The following is a 20,373-nucleotide window of genomic DNA, read 5'->3' as shown; positions in this document are numbered from 1 at the left end:
ACCTATTTATTTGACAAATTAATAGTTGGTTTTCTTCGGCCACACAAATAATAGCAGTGACTCCGATGGGGAGGATACTATTAGACGTGCCTAAGTGTATACCATTACTTGACACTAAGTCCATTAATAAGATTGTGCTCCTTCCGATGGGGAAGATCACACGCTCTTAATTAACTTCCTATAGTCATCCAAAATGAAAGTTTAAGCTAGTGATCCACAAACAAGCTCATCCGATATGGAGGAAGGCACTCAGAGCCAATGCGCAAACTTGTTGCATCACTTATAAACCAGTAATGGAGACCGTGGAATTTATTTAAAAATAAATCCCTCTCCCACTTAGTTATTTAAAGTGAGGAATTTTGACTATGCTAGCCTACTTAGCATGCATACAAACAAGCACACACAACACATTATAAAAAGCAATAAATAGAAAAACTAATTTTCAACTATTATGGATTTTATCTATTGCTGTTCTCCGTGTGTCGCCAACCCTAGCTGCTGCCATCTTTGGCCACCGCCACCCGGTCTAGTTGTCGCATCCATCTTGCTCCTTGTTCCGCTGCGCCTCTGGTCCTCAAAAGGTTCCACGCCTTGCAAGATTCGATCCGCGATATAAATAGAATTTTACATTTTTCGATCCTATATTCCTCGAAGGAATGTACATGTATCTAGATCAAAAATAAAATCCTAATAAAACTAAATACAGCTCCTGCTGTAGTTTATAATATAATCATGCACACACAAAAATGCCCTTGACATGTCCAAGGGTCCAATCACACACATAATAACTATAAGCCATAATAGTTGGATCCTGCATCCACAAAGTTAGCACATCCTACTATTATCCTGCCTAAATTATGTATGACATGTGCATAATTAAACTAATACCAAATACACAGAGGCAAAACCCTAGCTCTGATACCAATTGTTGGTTGCTACTCGGAAAGCCTAACGGTTCCACTGTACAAAAATGTTGTACAAAGGTCTGAACCTTTTCCTAGCTACCATGTGTTCTTTTAAATTAAACTTGGATCGCCTGCGGAACTTTACACGTTTGATCCTAAGTTTAACTTATTTGTTCTTTTAGGTTTAGACTTGGATCTCCTGCGGAACTTAACACGTTTGATCCAAATCAGCTAGGTTATTAATTCCATTAAATATTAATTTCCAAAATTGGCTTCCAGGACTGCATCGCGAGGCACATGGCCTTCTTGGATATGGGAGCAACCACCACCGCCTAGACAAAGCCTTTTAAGGAAAGCTAATATTTAATTTCCTTAAATAACTCTAGGTTAACGAAAAAGAACAATCGAAGCACAAGTTCGAAAAGAAAATAAAAGAACACAACATCGAAAACTAATTCGAAATCTAGAATCACATGCCTCTTGTATTTGGTATTTTTACAAAGAAATAAAACTAGTATGATGCGGAAATTAAATACTAGTATACCTTTTCTTTTGCAAGCAAAACCCTCTAGGTCTTCTACCGTATTCCTCTTCTAACCTTGGACATTGCGTGGGCAATGATCTTCCGAGATGAGAAACCACTAAAGCACCTTCTTCTCCTCCTTGCAAGGTTCGGCCACAACAAGAGCACCTCCAAGGATGAAGAGATTCAACCACCACCAATGCTCCAAGGGATGCTAGAAAAGAGACTTCTTTTCTCTCCTTCTTCTCCTTCTTAGATCCAGCCACCAAAGCTATCTCCACCAAGAGAAGGTTTCGGCCACACAAAGGAGAGGAGAGGAAAAGGAGGGGGCGACCACACCCAAGGAGAAAAGAGAGGAAAAATAGAATAGAGTCGTTAGCCATGAAGCCTCCTCTACCCCCTCTTTTATAATCCTTGGTCTTGGCAAATAAGGAAATTTAAATAAAAACTTCCTTAATTCTTTTTCCATGAAAAGGAAAAATTTATTTAATTAAAAATAATTTTTCTTTTCATTATAACATGGTCGGCTACTTATTTCCCCAAATCAAGGAGAGTTTTAATTAAACAAGAATTAAAACTTCCTAATTTGTTTCCGGAAATTTATAAAAATTTCTCCAATAATTTTTATCCCTTCATGATTGGTTTATAAAAAGGAAATTTAATAAATTAAAATCTTTCTTTTAAACATGTGGATAAAAAGAAAGTTATCTCTAAAAATTAAAATCTCTTTTAATCTACAAATAAGGAAAGATATCAAATCTTTTCTTAATCTTTTGTAGAAACTTATAAAAGAGAATATTTAATTTTTAAACTCTCTTTTAAATCAAGAACATGGTTAAAAAGGAAAGTTTTCTTAAAGTTTAAAATCCACCTTTTAATCAACAAATAAAGAAAGATTTCAAATTTTAAACTCTCTTTTAAACATGTAGATGATTTACAAATAAGGAAAGTTTTTGACAAAAATTAAAATCATCCTTTTAATCTACAAATAAGGAAAGAGATTAATCTCTTCTCTTAATCTTTTGTAGAAAGCTATAAAAGGAAATTTTTAATTTTTAAACTCTCTTTTAAAACAATGATATCCACATAAGAAATAATTTTAATAAAAAATCCTTTTTAATATTTTAGTGGCCGGCCACCTAAGCTTGGGACCCAAGCTTTGGCCGGCCACCAACTTGGCTCATCCATTTGGTCTTGGGCGGCCCTAGCTTGGGTTCCAAGCTAGCTTGGCCGGCCCCATTGGATGGGTAAGAAGGTGGGTATGTGGTGGGTATAAATCTCTATATACAAGAGGCTACGATAGGGACCGAGAGGAGGAATTGGTTTTGGTCTCCCGATGAAATTAAGCTTCCCGTGTTCGCCCCGAACACACAACTTAATTTCATCAATAATAATTCATTCCACTAAATAACTATTATTGAACTACCGCACCAATCCCAAATTACATTTTGGGCTCCTTCTTATTATGAGTTTGTTAGTTTCCCTATGTTTAAGATGTCGAATGCCCACTAATTAAATGAGTTACTGACAACTCACTTAATTAATATCTTAGTCCAAGAGTAGTACCACTCAACCTTATCGTCATGTCGGGCTAAGTCCACCTGCAGAGTTTAACATGACAATCCTTATGAGCTCCTCTTCGGGACATTATCAACCTAGATCACTCGGACACAGTTTCCTTCTATAATCAACAACACACACTATAAGTGATATCATTTCCCAACTTATCGGGCTTATTGATTTATCGAACTAAATCTCACCCATTGATAAATTAAAGAAATAAATAGCAAATATATATGCTTGTTATTATATTAGGATTAAGAGCACACACTTCCATAATAACTGAGGTCTTTGTTCCTTTATAAAGTAAGTATAAAAGAAACGACCTCTAATGGTCCTACTCAATACACTCTAAGTGTACTAGTGTAATTATATAGTTAAGATAAACTAATACCTAATTACACTATAACCTTCCAATGGTTTGTTCCTTTCCATCTTGGTCGTGAGCTACTGTTTATAATTTATAAGGTATTGATAACATGATCCTCTGTGTGTGACACCACACACCATGTTATCTACAATTTAAATTAATTGAACAACTACATTTATCATAAATGCAGACATTTGACCAATGTGATTCTTATTTCTAGATAAATGTTTATACCAAAAGTTAGGCTTTTAGTATACATCCTAACACACCTTCTATATTATAGGTGATAAAGTCCTGGCCTAAATCCGTAGACACACATTGTCTCTTGCTCTTTCTCAATTCTGTACACTCTCTAGATTCATCTAGTCTAGAGTGACTTGAGGAGGGTGTACCTTCTACGGATAATGGGGTCTCTACGGAAGCAGGTATATCTCTAGTTGGGTTATCAGATATAGATTGAGGTGTTCTCGTCTTCATAGGAAATATATCCTCAAAAAATGTAGCATCACGAAGTTCTACAATAGTATTTGCATCTATTCCAGAAATTTCAGATTTAATAATCAGAAACCTATATGCAATACTATTTTGAGCATAACACAAGAAGATACCATCTACGGTGTTTGGACCAAGCTTTTTTCTTCTGTGTTCAGGTACTAGTACCTTAGCAAGGCACCCCCACACTTTAAGGTATTTCAAACTTGTCTTCCGGCCTTTCCAAAGCTCGTATGGGGTTTTCTCCCTTGACTTCATGGGGACTCTATTTAACACATGGCATGCAGTGTATAAAGCCTCCCCCCACATGAAGTTGGGTAACCTGGAACTGCCTAACATGGAATTAATCATATCTTCAAGGGTTCGATTTTTCCGTTCTGCTATACCGTTGGATTGAGGACTATATGGAGCAGTTACCTCGTGAATTATACCTGTATCTTGACAAAATTTTTGAAACAGGTTCGAGGTAAACTCTCCACCCCTATCAGACCTTAACCTCTTAATATATTTGTTTGTTTGATTCTCAGCTTCAGATTTAAAAACCATAAATTTATCTAAAGCTTCATCCTTAGTTTTCAGCAAATAAACATAACAATAACGAGAGTGATCATCAATGAAGGTGATGAAATACCTTTTATGATCTCTCGTTATTACACCGTTAAACTCACAACAATCAGTATGGATCAATTCTAAAATATCAGAATTTCTATCAACTGATTTGAAGGGTTTTCGGGTTTGTTTATATTGCACACAAACTTCACAATTTTTCTTATCATTTATAGCATACTTAGGAATCATGTCAAGGTTCATCATCCTTTTCACGGTATTAAAATTGACATGTCCTAATCTGTCATGCCATATATCATAAGACTCAATGTTATAAGCAATATCAGTAGATTTATTTAAGGTAACATTTTCTACATTGAGTTTAAATAAACCTTCATTAAGGTAACCTTTTCCAATAAAGGTTCCTAAATGTAATATTACAACTTTATTACATTTAAAGTTCAACTCATAAACAGCACAGACTAACTTTGATCCACTAATCAAATTCCGACGGACCGCTGGAACATGATTCACCTCATGTAGTAACAGGACTTTTCCAGAGGTGAACCTCAGGTCAACTTGTCCTATCCCGAACACGCTAGCTGCAGAATGGTTTCCCATGGTCACGGAAGTGCCTTTAATTACCCGATAAGTAAGGAAGGCAGAGCGATCAGCACAACAGTGCACATTAGCACCTGTATCAACTAACCATTCATTGGGTTGATAGATCAAGTTTAGTTCGGGTTTGAAGGTAACAAACCTATTGCTGGTGTCGTCACTAGTAGTCACGACATTTGCTTGTGCCTTGATGTTGGACGTACTGCTTTAGTTTTTCTCCTTGTCCTTTCGCTTAGGGCAGAATTTGGCATAATGTCCAACCTGTCCACATGCCCAGCAAGGCTTAGGTTTGGTTCCAATTTTCTTTTGAACCTTTAAGTTGGGTTTCATCTTGTTCTTCATTTTCTGATTTTTGAATTTCTTTTTGTCAGATGAGACTACTACATTTGCCTTTGGAATAAAATCCATAGGCATTCTTGTATCATCATTTTTATGTTGTTTCTGATGTTCTTCTTCGATATTTAAGGCAATCATCAAATCTTCTAGAGAGATTTTACCTCTCCGATGTTTAAGAGTCATGCCAAAATCTTCCCAACTCGGAGGCAATTTTTCGATGATAGACAAGACCTGAAATTTTTCAGGTAATGGCATATCTCCTTTAGCAAGACCATGAATTTGAACTTGGAATTCATGTGTCTGCTCAATCACAGATTTGCCTTCAACCATTTTGAAGTTTAGGAATTTTACCACAGTGTACTTTTCTAAACCAGAATCTTCGGAGTTGTATTTTTTATCCAAAGATTTCCACAGCTCTTTAGCTGAAGAGGTTGAGCAGTACACATCAAATAGTGCGTCTGAGAGAGCAAACAGAATTCTCCCATGGCAGAGATAATCCCTTTGCTTAAACCTCTCTAAGGCAGCACTACGGGCAGGTTCCTCTTCATTAGGAGGGTCTGTTTCTATTCGGAGAATAGCTCTAGCGTAGTAAGCCAAAATTTCATCCGTTGTTGCCAACGTCTGAAGTTTTGCTCGAAAAATCGTTCGGGTAGGGCGCTAGCCTCATCAGACCCAGTTATCCTATCGTTCATCATGTTTATTGATGCTACGATCAATTCTCTAAAATTGTAGTAAATTGATTACACTAATACAGTAATAATTGCACCAATAAATGACAAGCATGCAATAAACAGTAATAGAGTAAGGTTAGGAATTTGTGTATCTCCGGTCGAAGCGTCGGGCGTGCCGACTGTCTTTAGAGAATTGATTGTCGCCCACGGTGCAGAGGCTCTCTGGCAAAATCTTCCCAAAATCCGACAACCGCTCGCACCGTTCATAGGTGCACTCCAAGACGAACGCCGCACTCGAACTCAACCTCAGATCGCAGAACCAAGCCTCAGAACTTGGAAAGAAGAAGAAGAAGAAGAAGAAGAAGAAAGCAGAGGAATGTTTTGCTTTTTTGGAGTGAATTGAGAATGAGCAGAGGAAGTGTATTTATACACTTTGAAGCAGTGTACGCACCAAAGCGTACGTCGCTTTGCTTTCTCACGCGCGGGTGCATCGCTTTCTCGCGGATAGAATCGCGATGCTTCGCTTCCTCACGCGGACAGAACCAAACCGGACTGGCAAAAACGCACGTGCCCGGTTTATGGATTTCCAACTCGAACCCCCTAAAACCACCTGATTTGGGCTTGGCTCGTGCATGCATGTAGGTCCTCCTTAACTTAACTAAGCTAACATGGAAGACTTCCATATATAAAGTCTTCTAAGCCTCTTAGCTTAGCAACATGAGACTAAAAACAATGGGAATATTTTGAATTAAAACTCAATATATCTATCACCATTTTTTCCCCTTGTTCATCAGTGAATCAACTAATTTTCATTTTGCTAACGCTTTTGATTTGAAGCCCATCAGCTCCGGCGCGAACCTCATGAGCCCCGGCAGAGAACTGGGCGAGAACTTCCTGGCAAACAAGAAGCAAGTCCTGGTGGGCCGGCCGTTGTAGTTGCAGCTTCTCCCGTTCCTCATCGTCTCCAGCAACTCCGCCGTCACGTGCTCCTCCGAATACATCGCCGGATGCGCCCCGCCCCTCGACCAGTCCACCCACGTCACGCTCCGGTTGTGGGTCCGCGCCGGGTACCGCACGCCCACCAGCGTCGGCAAGTAGTGCTCGTCGGAGTAGCAGCGGCTGCAGTGATTCTGGAAGAGCGGGAAGTAGTCCCTATCGGCCACGACCGCGACCGCGACTTCGCGGTCGACCTCGAACCACTGCGAGCCCTTGCGCCATTGCTGGGGCTGCAGCCGGGGGCGGAACCGTGCCGGGAAGCGTCCGCGGCCCTCGTGGCCGGGGACATCTTTGGACTCGACGTGGACGCGGGAGGAGTTGATGAGGTAGGAGTAGACGGTGGGGAAGTCGAAGAGCGGGATGCAGGACTCTGAGAGGAGGACAAACCTCTGATTGGAGAAGTCGAGGAGGGCGTTGGCGAGGAGCCGGCGCTCAGCCTCCATCATGTTCATCCCACCCCAACTCACCGTCTGAAATAAACAACAATGACGACGATAACAAAAATACGAACTAAAGCGATCAATTTACAGGGAGAGAAGAAGAAGAAGAAGAGACCTTGCTGGGAATTCGTCGGCACTGGAACACCGATCCATGGGGTTCTGGTTCTGACCCATTGAAGTTGGGGTCGGCATGCACGTAGATGGAGTACGACCCCTCATTCCCTTCGAAGAACCTCTCCCACAGAGGAGCAAGGGGCAGCTCCCCTCGGGTGAGAAACAGGAACGCCACCTTGGGCCTCTGCTCGAATGGCAGCTTCTTGACCCTCGGCACCATGGATGCCCTCCACAGCAGCTCCTCCTCCTTCATGTCGTGCATTACCTCCCTAAGCTCGTGGAATTCACCTAAGTCACCGCCGCCCCCGCCAGGCTGCTTCTCAGCCGCCGGAGTGTGATTGACCATGGAGGACGGCGGCGGTGGAGTTGAAGAATGTTGGAGGAAGAATCGCAGGGTATAGAACCTAGAGATGGTACCGAGAGCAAAGCCGAGGCTACAGAAGAGAAGAAATTGGAGGAACAGGGAAACGGAGAGCTTCTTTTTTTGTTTGGTCATTATTCAAATGCAATTTCATCTCTGTAAATGGTAATGCTTATAATTGCAGGGTGGGAGACTCAAAGAGTCAAAGTCTGAGTTTTGACCACTAAATTAGAGAAGAGGGAGAAAAAGAAGAGAAATCCATTCCTCTTCCCGTCCGGCGCACTCTAGAGTCTAGCGCTCTAGAAGATAAGCAGACCAAAAATTCCGTCGTTGGAGAAGTGAATAAAAAATTAATTAAAATGGAATTCAATATAATTAAAAAAAAAATAGTTCTGCAGAACGCAGCGCAGTTGATTAAGGCAGAATTATTTGCTTAGCACGGATTCGAATCGTGAGGTTGGCAGCCGCGAAATGTCCTCTTCCTGGGTTTACTGTATATCTGATTTATGTATCTATATTTGATTATGGGACTGACGAATATAATCACCTTTTCATTTCCACTTTAAAAAGGAATTAAGAATAATATAAATGGTAGTTTAGTTCTAAGTTATGAGTTTTAGGACGATTATAACTCATTTATATTGACTCATACTTATAAATATTATAAATTGATGTGCCCCGTAGTTCACGTCCTGGAAGTCTCCAGGAACTTGACAGTGCAAGTCCATGCTAGATGGCAAGTAGATCTGAAGCTCAAACTAAGTCCTTATGGCTCAAAAGTCCTTAGGGAATTTATCGCGCGGCCCTGCGTGCCCATAGAACGTGAATGAGAACTTATGACTTTAATTAAACCATAAGTTCTTATTCACGTTCTATGGGCACACAGGCCCGCGCGATGCCTCCTGACGCATCGCGATGACACCTTGTGCCGATGTCGAAACAAGATGTTTTATCCATATCAAGTGAAATGGCTTGAGATTTTAATCCATAGTTTTACAAAGGAGTTCCAACTTGAACTATGATGATGTATAAGAACATTAATACTAGATGTTTATCTACAATTCTAAACATAAAATCAAGAACTGAGTTATCAACCAATATTCGCCTGCATGTGTGAGAAGATCTAACAAAAAAATCATAATAATCAAGAAGTAGATCTTTTCTCAATACTCACCAGCAAGGAATTTTGATAGAGCATCATAATATGACTAATTGAAAACAAGGATATATATCATATCATCTTAAATTACTCTCACAACCTTAATAGTTTTATAAAGGATTAAAAGTAAATTTGAATAATTAGTCAAGTCATGATATAAATCTGTATTGAAAATACATCTTCAATATGCATGAGGAAGGATTTGTCAAGATGACGTATTGGATTTGGTATAACAGCTATAAGGAATTATCCAATACCTGCATGAGATACAACAACATAAGGAATTATCCTTGATCATTATTCAATATATAATGTAGGTAATTTGATATTTATAAGTTTGGGTAGAATTCCTAAAGGTTTGCCTAATAGTCCTCTAATGTTTAAATAATTTTTCTATATAATACTACTCAAATACTGAAATACATATCATATTACCATTCTTAATACTAGACAAAAAACAAAAAAGAAATAAGATATGGAAAACCAAAACCTAGAATTCTATTATAGAACTCTTATCCTAATTATTTGACAAAGAGAGAGAAACATTAGAGGATTAGGGCGTACATAAACCTAAAAGATGAATGGTGGATTCGTCTCGTTGCTGGAAAACATGGCAGATCTTGTGCGAGCGGCGACTTGCGGCGTTAGAAAGAAATACGGTGTCGTGCGAAGAACAGAGAAAGAGCTGTAGCGTATGGAAAAAGAGGAGATCGAAGGGGGAAAAGAGGATGATTGAAGGGGGGGGGGGGGGGGGGGGATCTTGTGTATAGCCAGTGTACCTCCTCGTCCTCGGCTTCGCCTGTGTGAAGCCCGACGTCGCGTGCCAGCATGGGTGGATCACGGATGCAAGGGGTGGCAAGTAGGTTAATGAATCAGGCCTGGGCATAAATTTTTTTTTACTATGCTATTTAGTAGATAATGGGCCAAATCAGGCCTGGGCTACAACCCAGGCCAGCCACCCCTTGCATCCGCCCATAAGCTACATCCTAAAAGAATACCTTGGACTCAAAAGTACATGGACTCAAAAATATATCGAAAGCATATGGACTCAAAAGTACATGGACTCAGAAGTATATAGACTCAAAAGTACATAGATTCAAAAGTGCACAGATTTAAAGTATATGGACTAAAAAGTACATGGACTCAGAAGTATATAGACTAAAAAGTACATAGATTCAAAAGTGCACAGATTTAAAGTATATGGACTAAAAAGTACATGGACTTAGAAGTATATAGACTCAAAAGTATATGGACTCATAAGCACATGGACACAAAAGGGCTTAGAGGTATATGGACTCAAAAATACATGGACTTGAAAGCACATGGATTCATGAGTACATGGATTTGGAAGTGTGATTCATAAGCGTAAGAATTGGCAACATCCTTGAAGCAATCTGGTAGTCGGTCCACCAGGGGACGTCATCAATTAGGCCATGAAAGCAGTCCCTTGGATACATCTCTCCTAGACTCCAATCCCTCCAGCCAGTTTACTGAGTCACTCTCTTCAACTTTCTTTGAGTTTGAAATCCAATCTACCAAGAGACGTCAACAACCAAAGGAATACCCATTGCATCACAAGATATCCCATATATGAGGTAACAATTGCAACTCTATACCTACCAAAGATAGTCTCATAGAATCATGGTGAATCTTTGACATGAAGTGACAACCATCTCTTTTCCCTAAAGTTGTCCTTACCCATATTGCAGAATGGTGGCTGGCCCAAGTGGTTGTGCATGCAAAACTAAGCTCCATTTCTATAAAAGGCTAATGAAGTTCATTGGAGGGGAGTTCATCTCTTCTTCTCTCTTGGCCACTTGGCCAAACAACTTGTTGTGAGCAAAGACAATGGTTTGACCAAGAATCAAACATTGCTCTTTTTCTTCTATTTCTTCTACTGCTACTTCAATTAAAGCTCTTCCTCTAGTGGAAGGCATTCTATGTTACAAATATGCTCCGCGACCTGCAAAAGCTCTTCCTCCAGTGGAAGACATTTTATCCGTTGTCTTTGTTCTTCCAAAATCATTGTAACTGACGGTATTGTTAACCCCCCCCCCCCCCCACGACAACGGTTTTTAAACCATTGTCTTTTAATACAAACAACAATAGTTTTGCAACGTTTAAAAAACACTATCCTTTAAATGCGATAGATAATAGTTTTGCAATGATTTTAAACCGTTGTCTTTTAATACTGTAGACAAATAGAAGATGAATGAAAATCAAATCTACTTCAATCAACAAAATATTATTAAATAAACAATCAATATAAGTATACAAATTATCATCCTTACACATCTATAATAAATATAATTACTCACACACAAAGGAATTTTAATTAGAAGACATTCAAAACTAATCCTCTCGACTACATCTTATTGCATGAACTTAAAAGATCTTAGTAGATGTTACTTATTCTCTTACCTTGAATGTTTTTTGCTCATTGACTTTAACCATCTTCTCGTTTAAATCCCAAAGCTTTCTTGCTAGTTCTTTATACTTGGCGTGGTTACTCGTATCCTTCTCATTGCAATCATCAAAGTACTTACCAGCCACACCCTTAAGGTTAGATGCAATTCTTCATGTCAACTCCATTATAGCCAGTGCACTCAGTAAGTTTTTTGCTCTATAAATTAAAGAGAGTTTAGTTCTTGATACAATATAGTTATAACATAGATCTATCTCTAGTTATCTTATCCAGGGATGACTTTTTATATCAATGGTATATCTAGAAACAAAGACAACTGAAGCAGCAACTAGAGATGACAAGAATTTGAGGCATCCATAATCGAGCAAGCTCAACTAGAAAATGTCCTAGAACAAGGAACTAGATGATTGTTACAGTCAACTAGCTGTGATTCAAAAATATAAAAAGAAATGTAATGTAAATAAAATATTTGTATCCATGAATAATAATTATTAATAGTAAAAATACACATCACACCTCAACCAATCAAAGAGGAACAAGGAGCAAGTCCAACATAATCTTAAGCATCAATGGGAACTTGTGGAGTACATATTATTTGAAGGAATGTATAATGAGTTAAAAATGCAAGCAATTTGAAGACATAATTTACCAAATAAAATATGAAATATAAAAATCCATGGTACTTTCAGTAGAATGTTCTTCGTCAGATATTATCTTTCCAATCCTAGCTAAAGCCTCCTCTTCAAGATGTTCTCATCCTTCACTAAGAGTGCAATCAATGCCCATTTACATGAATTTCATGTAATTTTATGCCTTGTGGGTCATTAAATACTTTGGCTAAAAGTGTTTGATGATCTTAAAAGACTCAATTTTTGTTTTAAAAAAATGAGCATGAATAGACTTAGAAAAATACTCGTGATAATTTAGCATAATTTTAAGGACTTTAGGAGTATCATACACTTTTAACTAAATATGTTTAACAACTAAAAATTAATTTGAATCACATCAGTCAATTAGAATTAATTGAGGTAATCATTTTAAAATATTTGATGGTCATTAAACATGGATAGGTAATATGATGCACATCATTTGGCATGAACCTTAGGCATATAGGGTTACAATACTATAGCTAATTATAGTTGGATGGCTAGCTGATATTAAATTGAAGATCTAATATAATTGTTTTGTTATTTTATATGTTTATTAAAGTAAAAGTGTTCTACAATCTATTATAAAATATTAGGGGGTGCTTGGTTCACATAAGGGAATGTGAATGAGAATGGGATTGATAGAAGTGGGGAATGGGAATGGGGGGTTTCCCATTCCCCTCCTTTTGCTAGGGAATGATTTATTCCCATGTTTGGGGTAATGAATCCGTGGGACCCACCACTAATCCTCCCAACCAAACATCCACTTTCAATCCCTTTCCCATTCCCCACTCTCATTCCCTCCAACCAAGCACCCCCTTAGAGGGTGGTTTCATATTATTCGATAATAAATTGAAGATAATTACATCTAACATTGAAGATAATGCATATTTAAACACTAAGCACCATGAAAGATCTTGTCTCATCTGACAAAGATCCATTGAATACAATCAATCAATTGGGGTTGTATTTTAGTGCATCACTGGTGTCTTATTCCTCGACATAACTTGAATTCTAAAAGATATAACACAAATCTTTTGATCATTTTAATGATAAGGAAAAGAATATGCAACAATGTCAAAATGGGTACAACCAACAAGGCCCATGCTCTACCCTTATTCCTCATGTTTTATACAACTTATTCGTCAAGTTAGAATGTAATAAGAGAGAAGAACAGATAAATAGAATCATGGAAGAAGACCTAACTTGGTCGAAAACTTAAACACCATGGTGTGCTTGTACTTCTCTCCAAGCTACACCACAATGGATGGAAAGTTTGGTTGGTTATTGCCATTTGGAACATATATCTTCTGGTAGCGGTACCTAGAACATTCATCTTCTGGCAGCGGTACCTGGAACATACTTCTCTTCAAAGCCTAATCTTGTGAAAGATCAATTTATGCAAAGGTACCTGGAACATACATCTTCTAGTAGTGGAGTTCATGATAGGCGAGTAATCACTTCCTCAGTAGAGACGGCGAGCAGTGATGATAAGGGAGAAGAGAGGCGAAGGGGCTTAGAGTTAGAGGAGCGGAGCACGCCACAGTGAGTGCCATCAGGGTGAAGCGAAGGAAGGTGAAGGTAGATCAATCTGACCATGAGAGGGGTCTCGTCAGCATTGGGGCCAAGAAGCCCAAGAACGTGAGAGGAGTCACAGTGAAGGGTCGAACGCCTCACCGTCGATATGCCAGAGAAGCGTCGAGGGAGATGGAGGTGAGTCTTTGACGAAGGAGGCGGGCCTTTGACGATGAAAGGGAGGGTTTTTTTTAGTGTCGATACTTTGAGAAATATTTAGATTTAAGGAAATTGATATTTTAACCAAAATATCTATTGTCTTGAAATCCAAAAAAGGCAGAAAAAGACAACAGTCAGAAAAATCATTGTCGTAGCCCTTGTAACAATAGTTAAACACAACGGTTTTAAAATCCGTTGTCTTATCCCCTCCAAACAATGCTAAAAGACAATGGTTTTTCAAAAACCATTGTCTTTATCGAAAAAAGCATAAAAAGACAATGGTTTTTGTTAAAACCATTGCCTTTTAACTGTTGTTAATTACAGATTTTCTTGTAGTGTCTGGACGGTACACTGACTCTCTAAAGTCCTTCCTCCAACAGAAGGCACGCCAACTCTCAAAAGCCCTTCCCCAACGGACAACACCTCAACATAGCTTGTCAAAGCCCTCCCCCTATGGAAGTTCACTCTTTTATAGTTCAAGCCCTCTCCTTGAGGGGCCACCTTCTTATTCAACACTTTGCTAACTTAAGAATCAGAGTAGTTAAGCCAACAATGTCGGCCCCCGCTACTAGTGTTGATATTATGGTAGGTCACAGGGGGAGTTGTACGGAGATAGTGTTGGGATATGCCCAATGTGGTGTATACTTAACATGTTCTGCAAAACATGTAGCGGAAACAAAAATATGATGATAAAACTATTTTATTACTTACAACACACACACCACACATATGTAGAATATAATCACGCAGACATAGTCATAAAACAAAAATTTAATAATAGCGTACCTTACGGATGATGCTTAGGGAAAAGGACATCAATTTTAGCAACTTCCACGAACCTCGCCTCTATTCATATCCACGTCGAGTTATTTAAAATAACTCTAGTGAACAATAAGATTCGCCTCCGATTGGTACTAGATAAGTGTGGAGGCAATGTGATCCAAGAGAAGGAAGAAGAAGCAAAAGCCCGAGGAAGAAAAACTTCTTCCTTAACTTTTAGTGGTTGGCGGCAAAGAGAGGAGAGGAGAGAGAGGGAGGCTAGGTTTCCAAAAATCTAAACTTGTTGGGACCGAAATGTAGCTAGAGGGGAGGGGGGGGGGGGTGAATAGCTCGGCGCGATCTCATGCTCGTCGTTGCTTGTTTCTTGAGATGATATGCAGCGGAAATACAAGAAGAAACAATACTCAACGCTAACACTAGGGATTTACTTGGTATACACCTCAAGAAGAGGTGACTAGTCCAAGGATCCACACACTCATGCACCTTCCACTATGTAAACACTCCTTTTTGGTAACTACCAAAGGAGGAGAAGCCCTACAATACTCTCAATACAACAAGAAACAAAGAGAAGCAAATACAAGGGAAAACTTACACGGTTTACACAAGAAACCCTAACCCTAGCTTATTCTTCTTGCTGTAGATCCGCCTCTTAACTTAGAAATGCCTCCAAGAACCTTCAAGATCTGGCGGTGAGAACTCTGTGGAATCGCTATGAAGATCGGAGATGAAAGTCGAGAGATGTGCCGAGAGAAACGCTCGCCAACAGCTAAATACGACGCCAACGGTCGAATCCCAATCGATTGGGGAGGCTTTGGATCGATTGTCCGATTGATCCAGAGTGCCTCTGTGCTCCTGGAAATTGCCTGGATCGATCGGCTGATCGATCCAGGGCTTATCGTGCAAAATCGCAGCTCCCAATCGATCAGCCGATCGATTGGAGGCTCCCAATCGATCAGTCGATCGATTGGGAGGCTTTCTCTGTGATCGGGAATTCTCCCCAATCGATTGGCTGATCAATTGGGGAAGCCTTTGTCGCGGGGACTCACCCAATCGATTAGCCGATCGATTGGGCATGAGCCAATCGATTGGCTGATCGATCCAGCTCCTTATTTTTGCCCAAAACCAAGTCCAAAGTCCCCTAAACAAACATCCGGTCAACCATGATCTGTTGGTACATCATGCCTAGCATCCTGCCACCCTTGACCTGCTAAGACTCTCTCACCAAGTGTCCGGTCAATCTCTTTGACCCACTTGGACTTCCACCAGATGTCTAGTAAACCTTGACCCATCTGGATTTCCTGTGTCTGGCTTCACTCACCAGGACTTCCCTTCTTCCTAGCTTCACTCACTAGGACTTCTCCTCTGCCTGGCTTCACTCACCAGGACTTTCCTTACTGCCTAGCTTCACTCACTAGGACTTTCACCTGGCTTCACTCACCAGGATTTTCTTCTGCCTAGCTTCACTCACTAGGTCTTTCACCTGGCTTCACTCACCAGGATTTTATTCTACCTAGCTTCACTCACTAGGACTTTCCACAACTACCTGACTTTACTCACCAGGACTTTCCAATCTGCCTAATCTCCCAGTTAGGATTTTCACCTGGCTTCACTCACTAGGATTTTCCAGTCAACCTTGACCTACTTGACTCTCCTTCACAATCTCCCCACATGAACAATCGCACCTGCAATCTCCATGTGTTGTCTACATATATTGTCAAACATCGAAACCCAAACATCAAGACTCGAGCTTGAACCAATTCAAGCTCAGTCAACCAGGTTAACCTTGACCTAGGAAATATTACACCAACAATCTTCCCCTTTTTGATGTTTGACAATACCTCCTTTAAGTTAGGCTAATCCCATAGCCTCAAATACCTTCGTACCAATATATGAATGAGGATTCCCTTCATTCTCCTCTTTTTCTAGAGGACAAACTCCCTCTTAGGTAATGAAGGCCTAACTTAAACCCTACATTCTCCCCCTATTGGCACACATCAAAAACTCTCCCCCTGAAGATTTACCCAATGTTGTTTATAACTTCACTCGTTGTTCACAACACAATAACGAAGGTCTCATACCTTTCATTATTCTTAACGCTCATCCTTGAGCATATACCACTTGGTATACTCACACACGATTCAAATGAAGGTCTTATACTCTTCATTGTCATCAAATGCTCATCTGTGAGCATACATCACATGAATAATGAAGATATCCACTCTCCATTACATTCAAATGCCCAACCTTGAGCATTTTCATTACAGAAGATTAACCACCTTCCACGGTGTATGAAAAATAGATTTTCATGTCCTTAAAGAGTAACTCCCCCTAAAAACATGCACGTAACTTCTGTCATTGCACCAAAAATGACTTGGAATCCCTAAACATATAGGAAACCCAAATTTAGAAGTTTTGAGGTTCACAAATTCAATATTGAAACCAAACCTCAACCTAAACCTCTACTTAGTCTCCCTTAACCAATCCGTCCTTGTTTTCATCATGAAAACTCTCCCTAAATGTATACAAATATGTTTTGAGAGGTAAAGAATGGTTACCTAGACTAAAAATGCTGAAAATAAGCTTTCCCAGCCAAAATCAGCATCCCCAATCGATTGAAGTTGGGTCTCAATCGATTGACCCCTGCTGAATCGATCCACTGATCGATTCAGACTGCGTGGATCGATCTGCTGATCGATCCAGTGAGCTTCTACTCGTGAGAAAACTCTTCTCAATCGATCGCCTGATCGATTGAGGCACTCCAATCGATCGGGTGATCGATTGGAGCTCCGAAAAACTAAAAATTTATTTCAGTGAATTTCAGAAACTCCCCTAAAATTCTACAAAAATAAAAAAATCATGAAAATTCATGTAGACATTCCTTAGGGCATATACTATCAAGGAAAAATAGTTTTCTATGAAAATACTTTCTATTTTCAAAGATTGACACAAACTTGGTAACTTGTAAAAAGTTTAGTGTTTTCTTCCAAGTTTGTTCTCAACTATTCAATGATGATTACTATCAAAAGATAGTCTTCATCAAAGTTTTCCAAAGCATATTTAAAATCATTTTCAAAACCAATATCCAACCATATTCTTTGGGCTCAATGCACATGACTTGTACATTAGCTTTCCCAATGATTGGAAAACACATAACTATGTATTTTGATGAACTTAAAACTCAAAAGAATGCACTAAATCAACATCTTGAGTTTTGTTCATCATCCTAACATCTCACTTGTATTTAATGTGTACGAAACCACATACAAGTCACCTTATAGTTCTTTAGTGAGATGTAAACTTTGGTTTTTGCCCTAATCTAGGGATCATGCATATCTATCTAGACATTTTGAGGTTATAAACATCCACCAAGGATGTTGCTGGTTAATGAATGTCTTTTGTCATTAATTTGCAAGGAATTTAAAATCATGCATGATGTGTTATGGCATACATCAGGAATAAATAATTTTCAAAAGAAAATTTCTTATAATGACTACATGATGAATGTATGATATGACATGGTATTTTTATATTTTTCATAATAGGGCATGAATGCAAAACATGATGTTATGGCATATGACGGGCAAACAAAGCATGACAAATTAGCATAAATAAAATACCTAGAATAGCTATCTAAGTATCCTTAAACCTTAGCTAACTTAAATTTTAAACATAGGTTGCCCAATATTTCCCAAGAAAAATGTCAAAATCCCAACTTGGCATTTCTTTTCACTTTTATAAATTTTATGCCAATTTAAATTAAGCATATTCCTCAAATTTTGGCACAATTTACTCTTCCAAAAGAGTAACAATTTGAGTTAAGGCCTAGATTGCCTTAATTCCCTAAGAATATACCAAAATCCCAACTTGGTATTTCTTATGATTTTCCCAATTTGTATCACTTAAAATTACATCCAATTTCTCAAAATATGACACATTTTACTCTCTCTAAGAGTAAACATTTATACTTTTCATTTTCAAAGGTTAATAATAACCTTAAAAATGCTCTCCGAGTGTCAACTTCATCAAAGTTGGGTTAACTACCCTTCTAATCGGAGTTAACACTCTCTATCCCATCTAAGGGGTAGAGAAAATGCTCCTAGGAACCCAAAACCTATTGGTGCTCCTTGGATGCTCTAGGTACTCACTAGGGATAATCTCCCTAGATACCTTCCTAGTAACCTTGTTAGGCTTCTTAGAAGCATTGGTCACATTTCCTAGGTCAACTCTAGGGATTTCTTTCCTTGTGACCTTCTTTGTGACTTTCTTGGACTTCTTAGAAGTCTTAGTCGCGTTTGTTGCAAAAATACTTTTAAGGATAACCTCCTAAGTATTTTTGACTTGACCATTTAACCTAGGGTTGGTTTCATAATTATATGAAACCATATGGTAAGAAGGCACATCCTATTTGATTTTAGGTTTGTATCCCAAACTCCTATGGCCCTTGGATGACCCTTGTTGTGCTAAACTTAGGTTTTGCTCACTTTGCCCTTTTAGGATACTTTCCATCCTCTTTAGGGTATTTTCCATTTTATCAAGCCTTGACCTCAAGACTTGATTTTCTTCCCATAAATCCCTAGATTTTGATTTTTCCTTCCATCCTTGACCATTTTTATTTCTAGGCTTATAATTATGGTCCTTAGTGTTATTGCCTAAACTTTTACCTACCTTTCTAACCCTAGGTGTGATAGTCCTAGCATGGAGAGCCATATGTTTTTCTTTAATGCTATCATGCTTCTTATTTTTATGGTAAATAGCATTAAAATGATAAAAATTGGAACTAGCACATTTTTTTACCATTATTTAAAGGGGTAGGATCAACAAATGATACCTTGCATTTTACCTTAGAGACTCCCCCTTGAGTTGTGCTTCCTCCTTGAGCTTTGACCGCTTTCTTCCCCTTGGGACATTGACTCTGACAGTGTCCCTTTTGATTGCAAGAAAAGCACACAATGTGCTCCTTGCTCTTCTTTGTTCCGGGAGCGGTCTCCTTGGGCTTCTCCTTGCCCTTTGGTGCCACTTGACCCTTTTTCTTGGCCAATTTAGGGCACTTACTTTTGTAGTGCCCATGTCCCCTACATTCAAAACATATGATATGATCTTTATTTTTAGATGAAATATTTATACCTTCACATGTAGGGATGACACTTGATCCTCCATTTGATGTCTCTTGATTTTTGGAGGATACATCTTCTTCTTCTCCTTTTGACCCGGATGTAAAAGCTTCTCCTTCTTCTTGATCCGTCGTCACCGAAAGTCGCTCCCCCTCAATCCTAGAGGTGGAGGCTTCTTCATCTTCATCTTGTATATGGAACAAAGAGTATGCTCCCTCTTTGCCCTTTTCATTGTATTCCTTTGAAGATGAAGCTTCTTGGACTTCTTCTTCTTTGGAAGTTGAGCATCTCTCAACTTCAGAGTCCTCTTGCTCTTGGTCTTGTTTCAATGAGTCACCCTCTTTGGATTCTTCATTGTTTTGTACAGTGGAGGGGATCTCATGTATTTTTGCCACTTTGCTCCATAGCTCCTTGGCACTCTCGAATTCTTCAATTTGAGCCAAAATATTGCTTGGCAACAAATTGATCAATAGCTTGGTCACTTTATCATTTACCTCGCTCCTTTGAATTTACTCTTTGCTCCATTTGCTCTTCTTGAGGATCTTGCCCTTTGAATTTCTTGGAGCCTCGAAGCTTTCCATGAGA

General features: G+C 39.1%; 1 protein-coding gene across 1 annotated transcript; it reads right to left on the bottom strand.

The window, feature by feature from the left end:
* Nucleotides 1–6,455: 6,455 nt before the first annotated feature.
* On the bottom strand, nt 6,456–8,067 carry LOC121985428 (glycosyltransferase BC10-like). The gene is made up of 2 exons (XM_042538919.1): nt 7,573–8,067; nt 6,456–7,487 (listed from the first exon to the last, which is right to left on the bottom strand). Exons 1-2 carry the CDS (start codon nt 8,065–8,067, stop codon nt 6,831–6,833), a joined length of 1,152 nt encoding a protein of 383 aa, XP_042394853.1. The 3' UTR covers nt 6,456–6,830.
* Nucleotides 8,068–20,373: the final 12,306 nt, after the last annotated feature.

This window comes from Zingiber officinale, chromosome 1B (assembly GCF_018446385.1).
Source record: "Zingiber officinale cultivar Zhangliang chromosome 1B, Zo_v1.1, whole genome shotgun sequence".
In the NCBI taxonomy this organism is placed as follows: domain Eukaryota; kingdom Viridiplantae; phylum Streptophyta; class Magnoliopsida; order Zingiberales; family Zingiberaceae; genus Zingiber; species Zingiber officinale.
The sequence above is the reverse complement of the archived record's forward strand: the minus strand, read 5'-3'. Positions and strand labels throughout refer to the sequence as shown.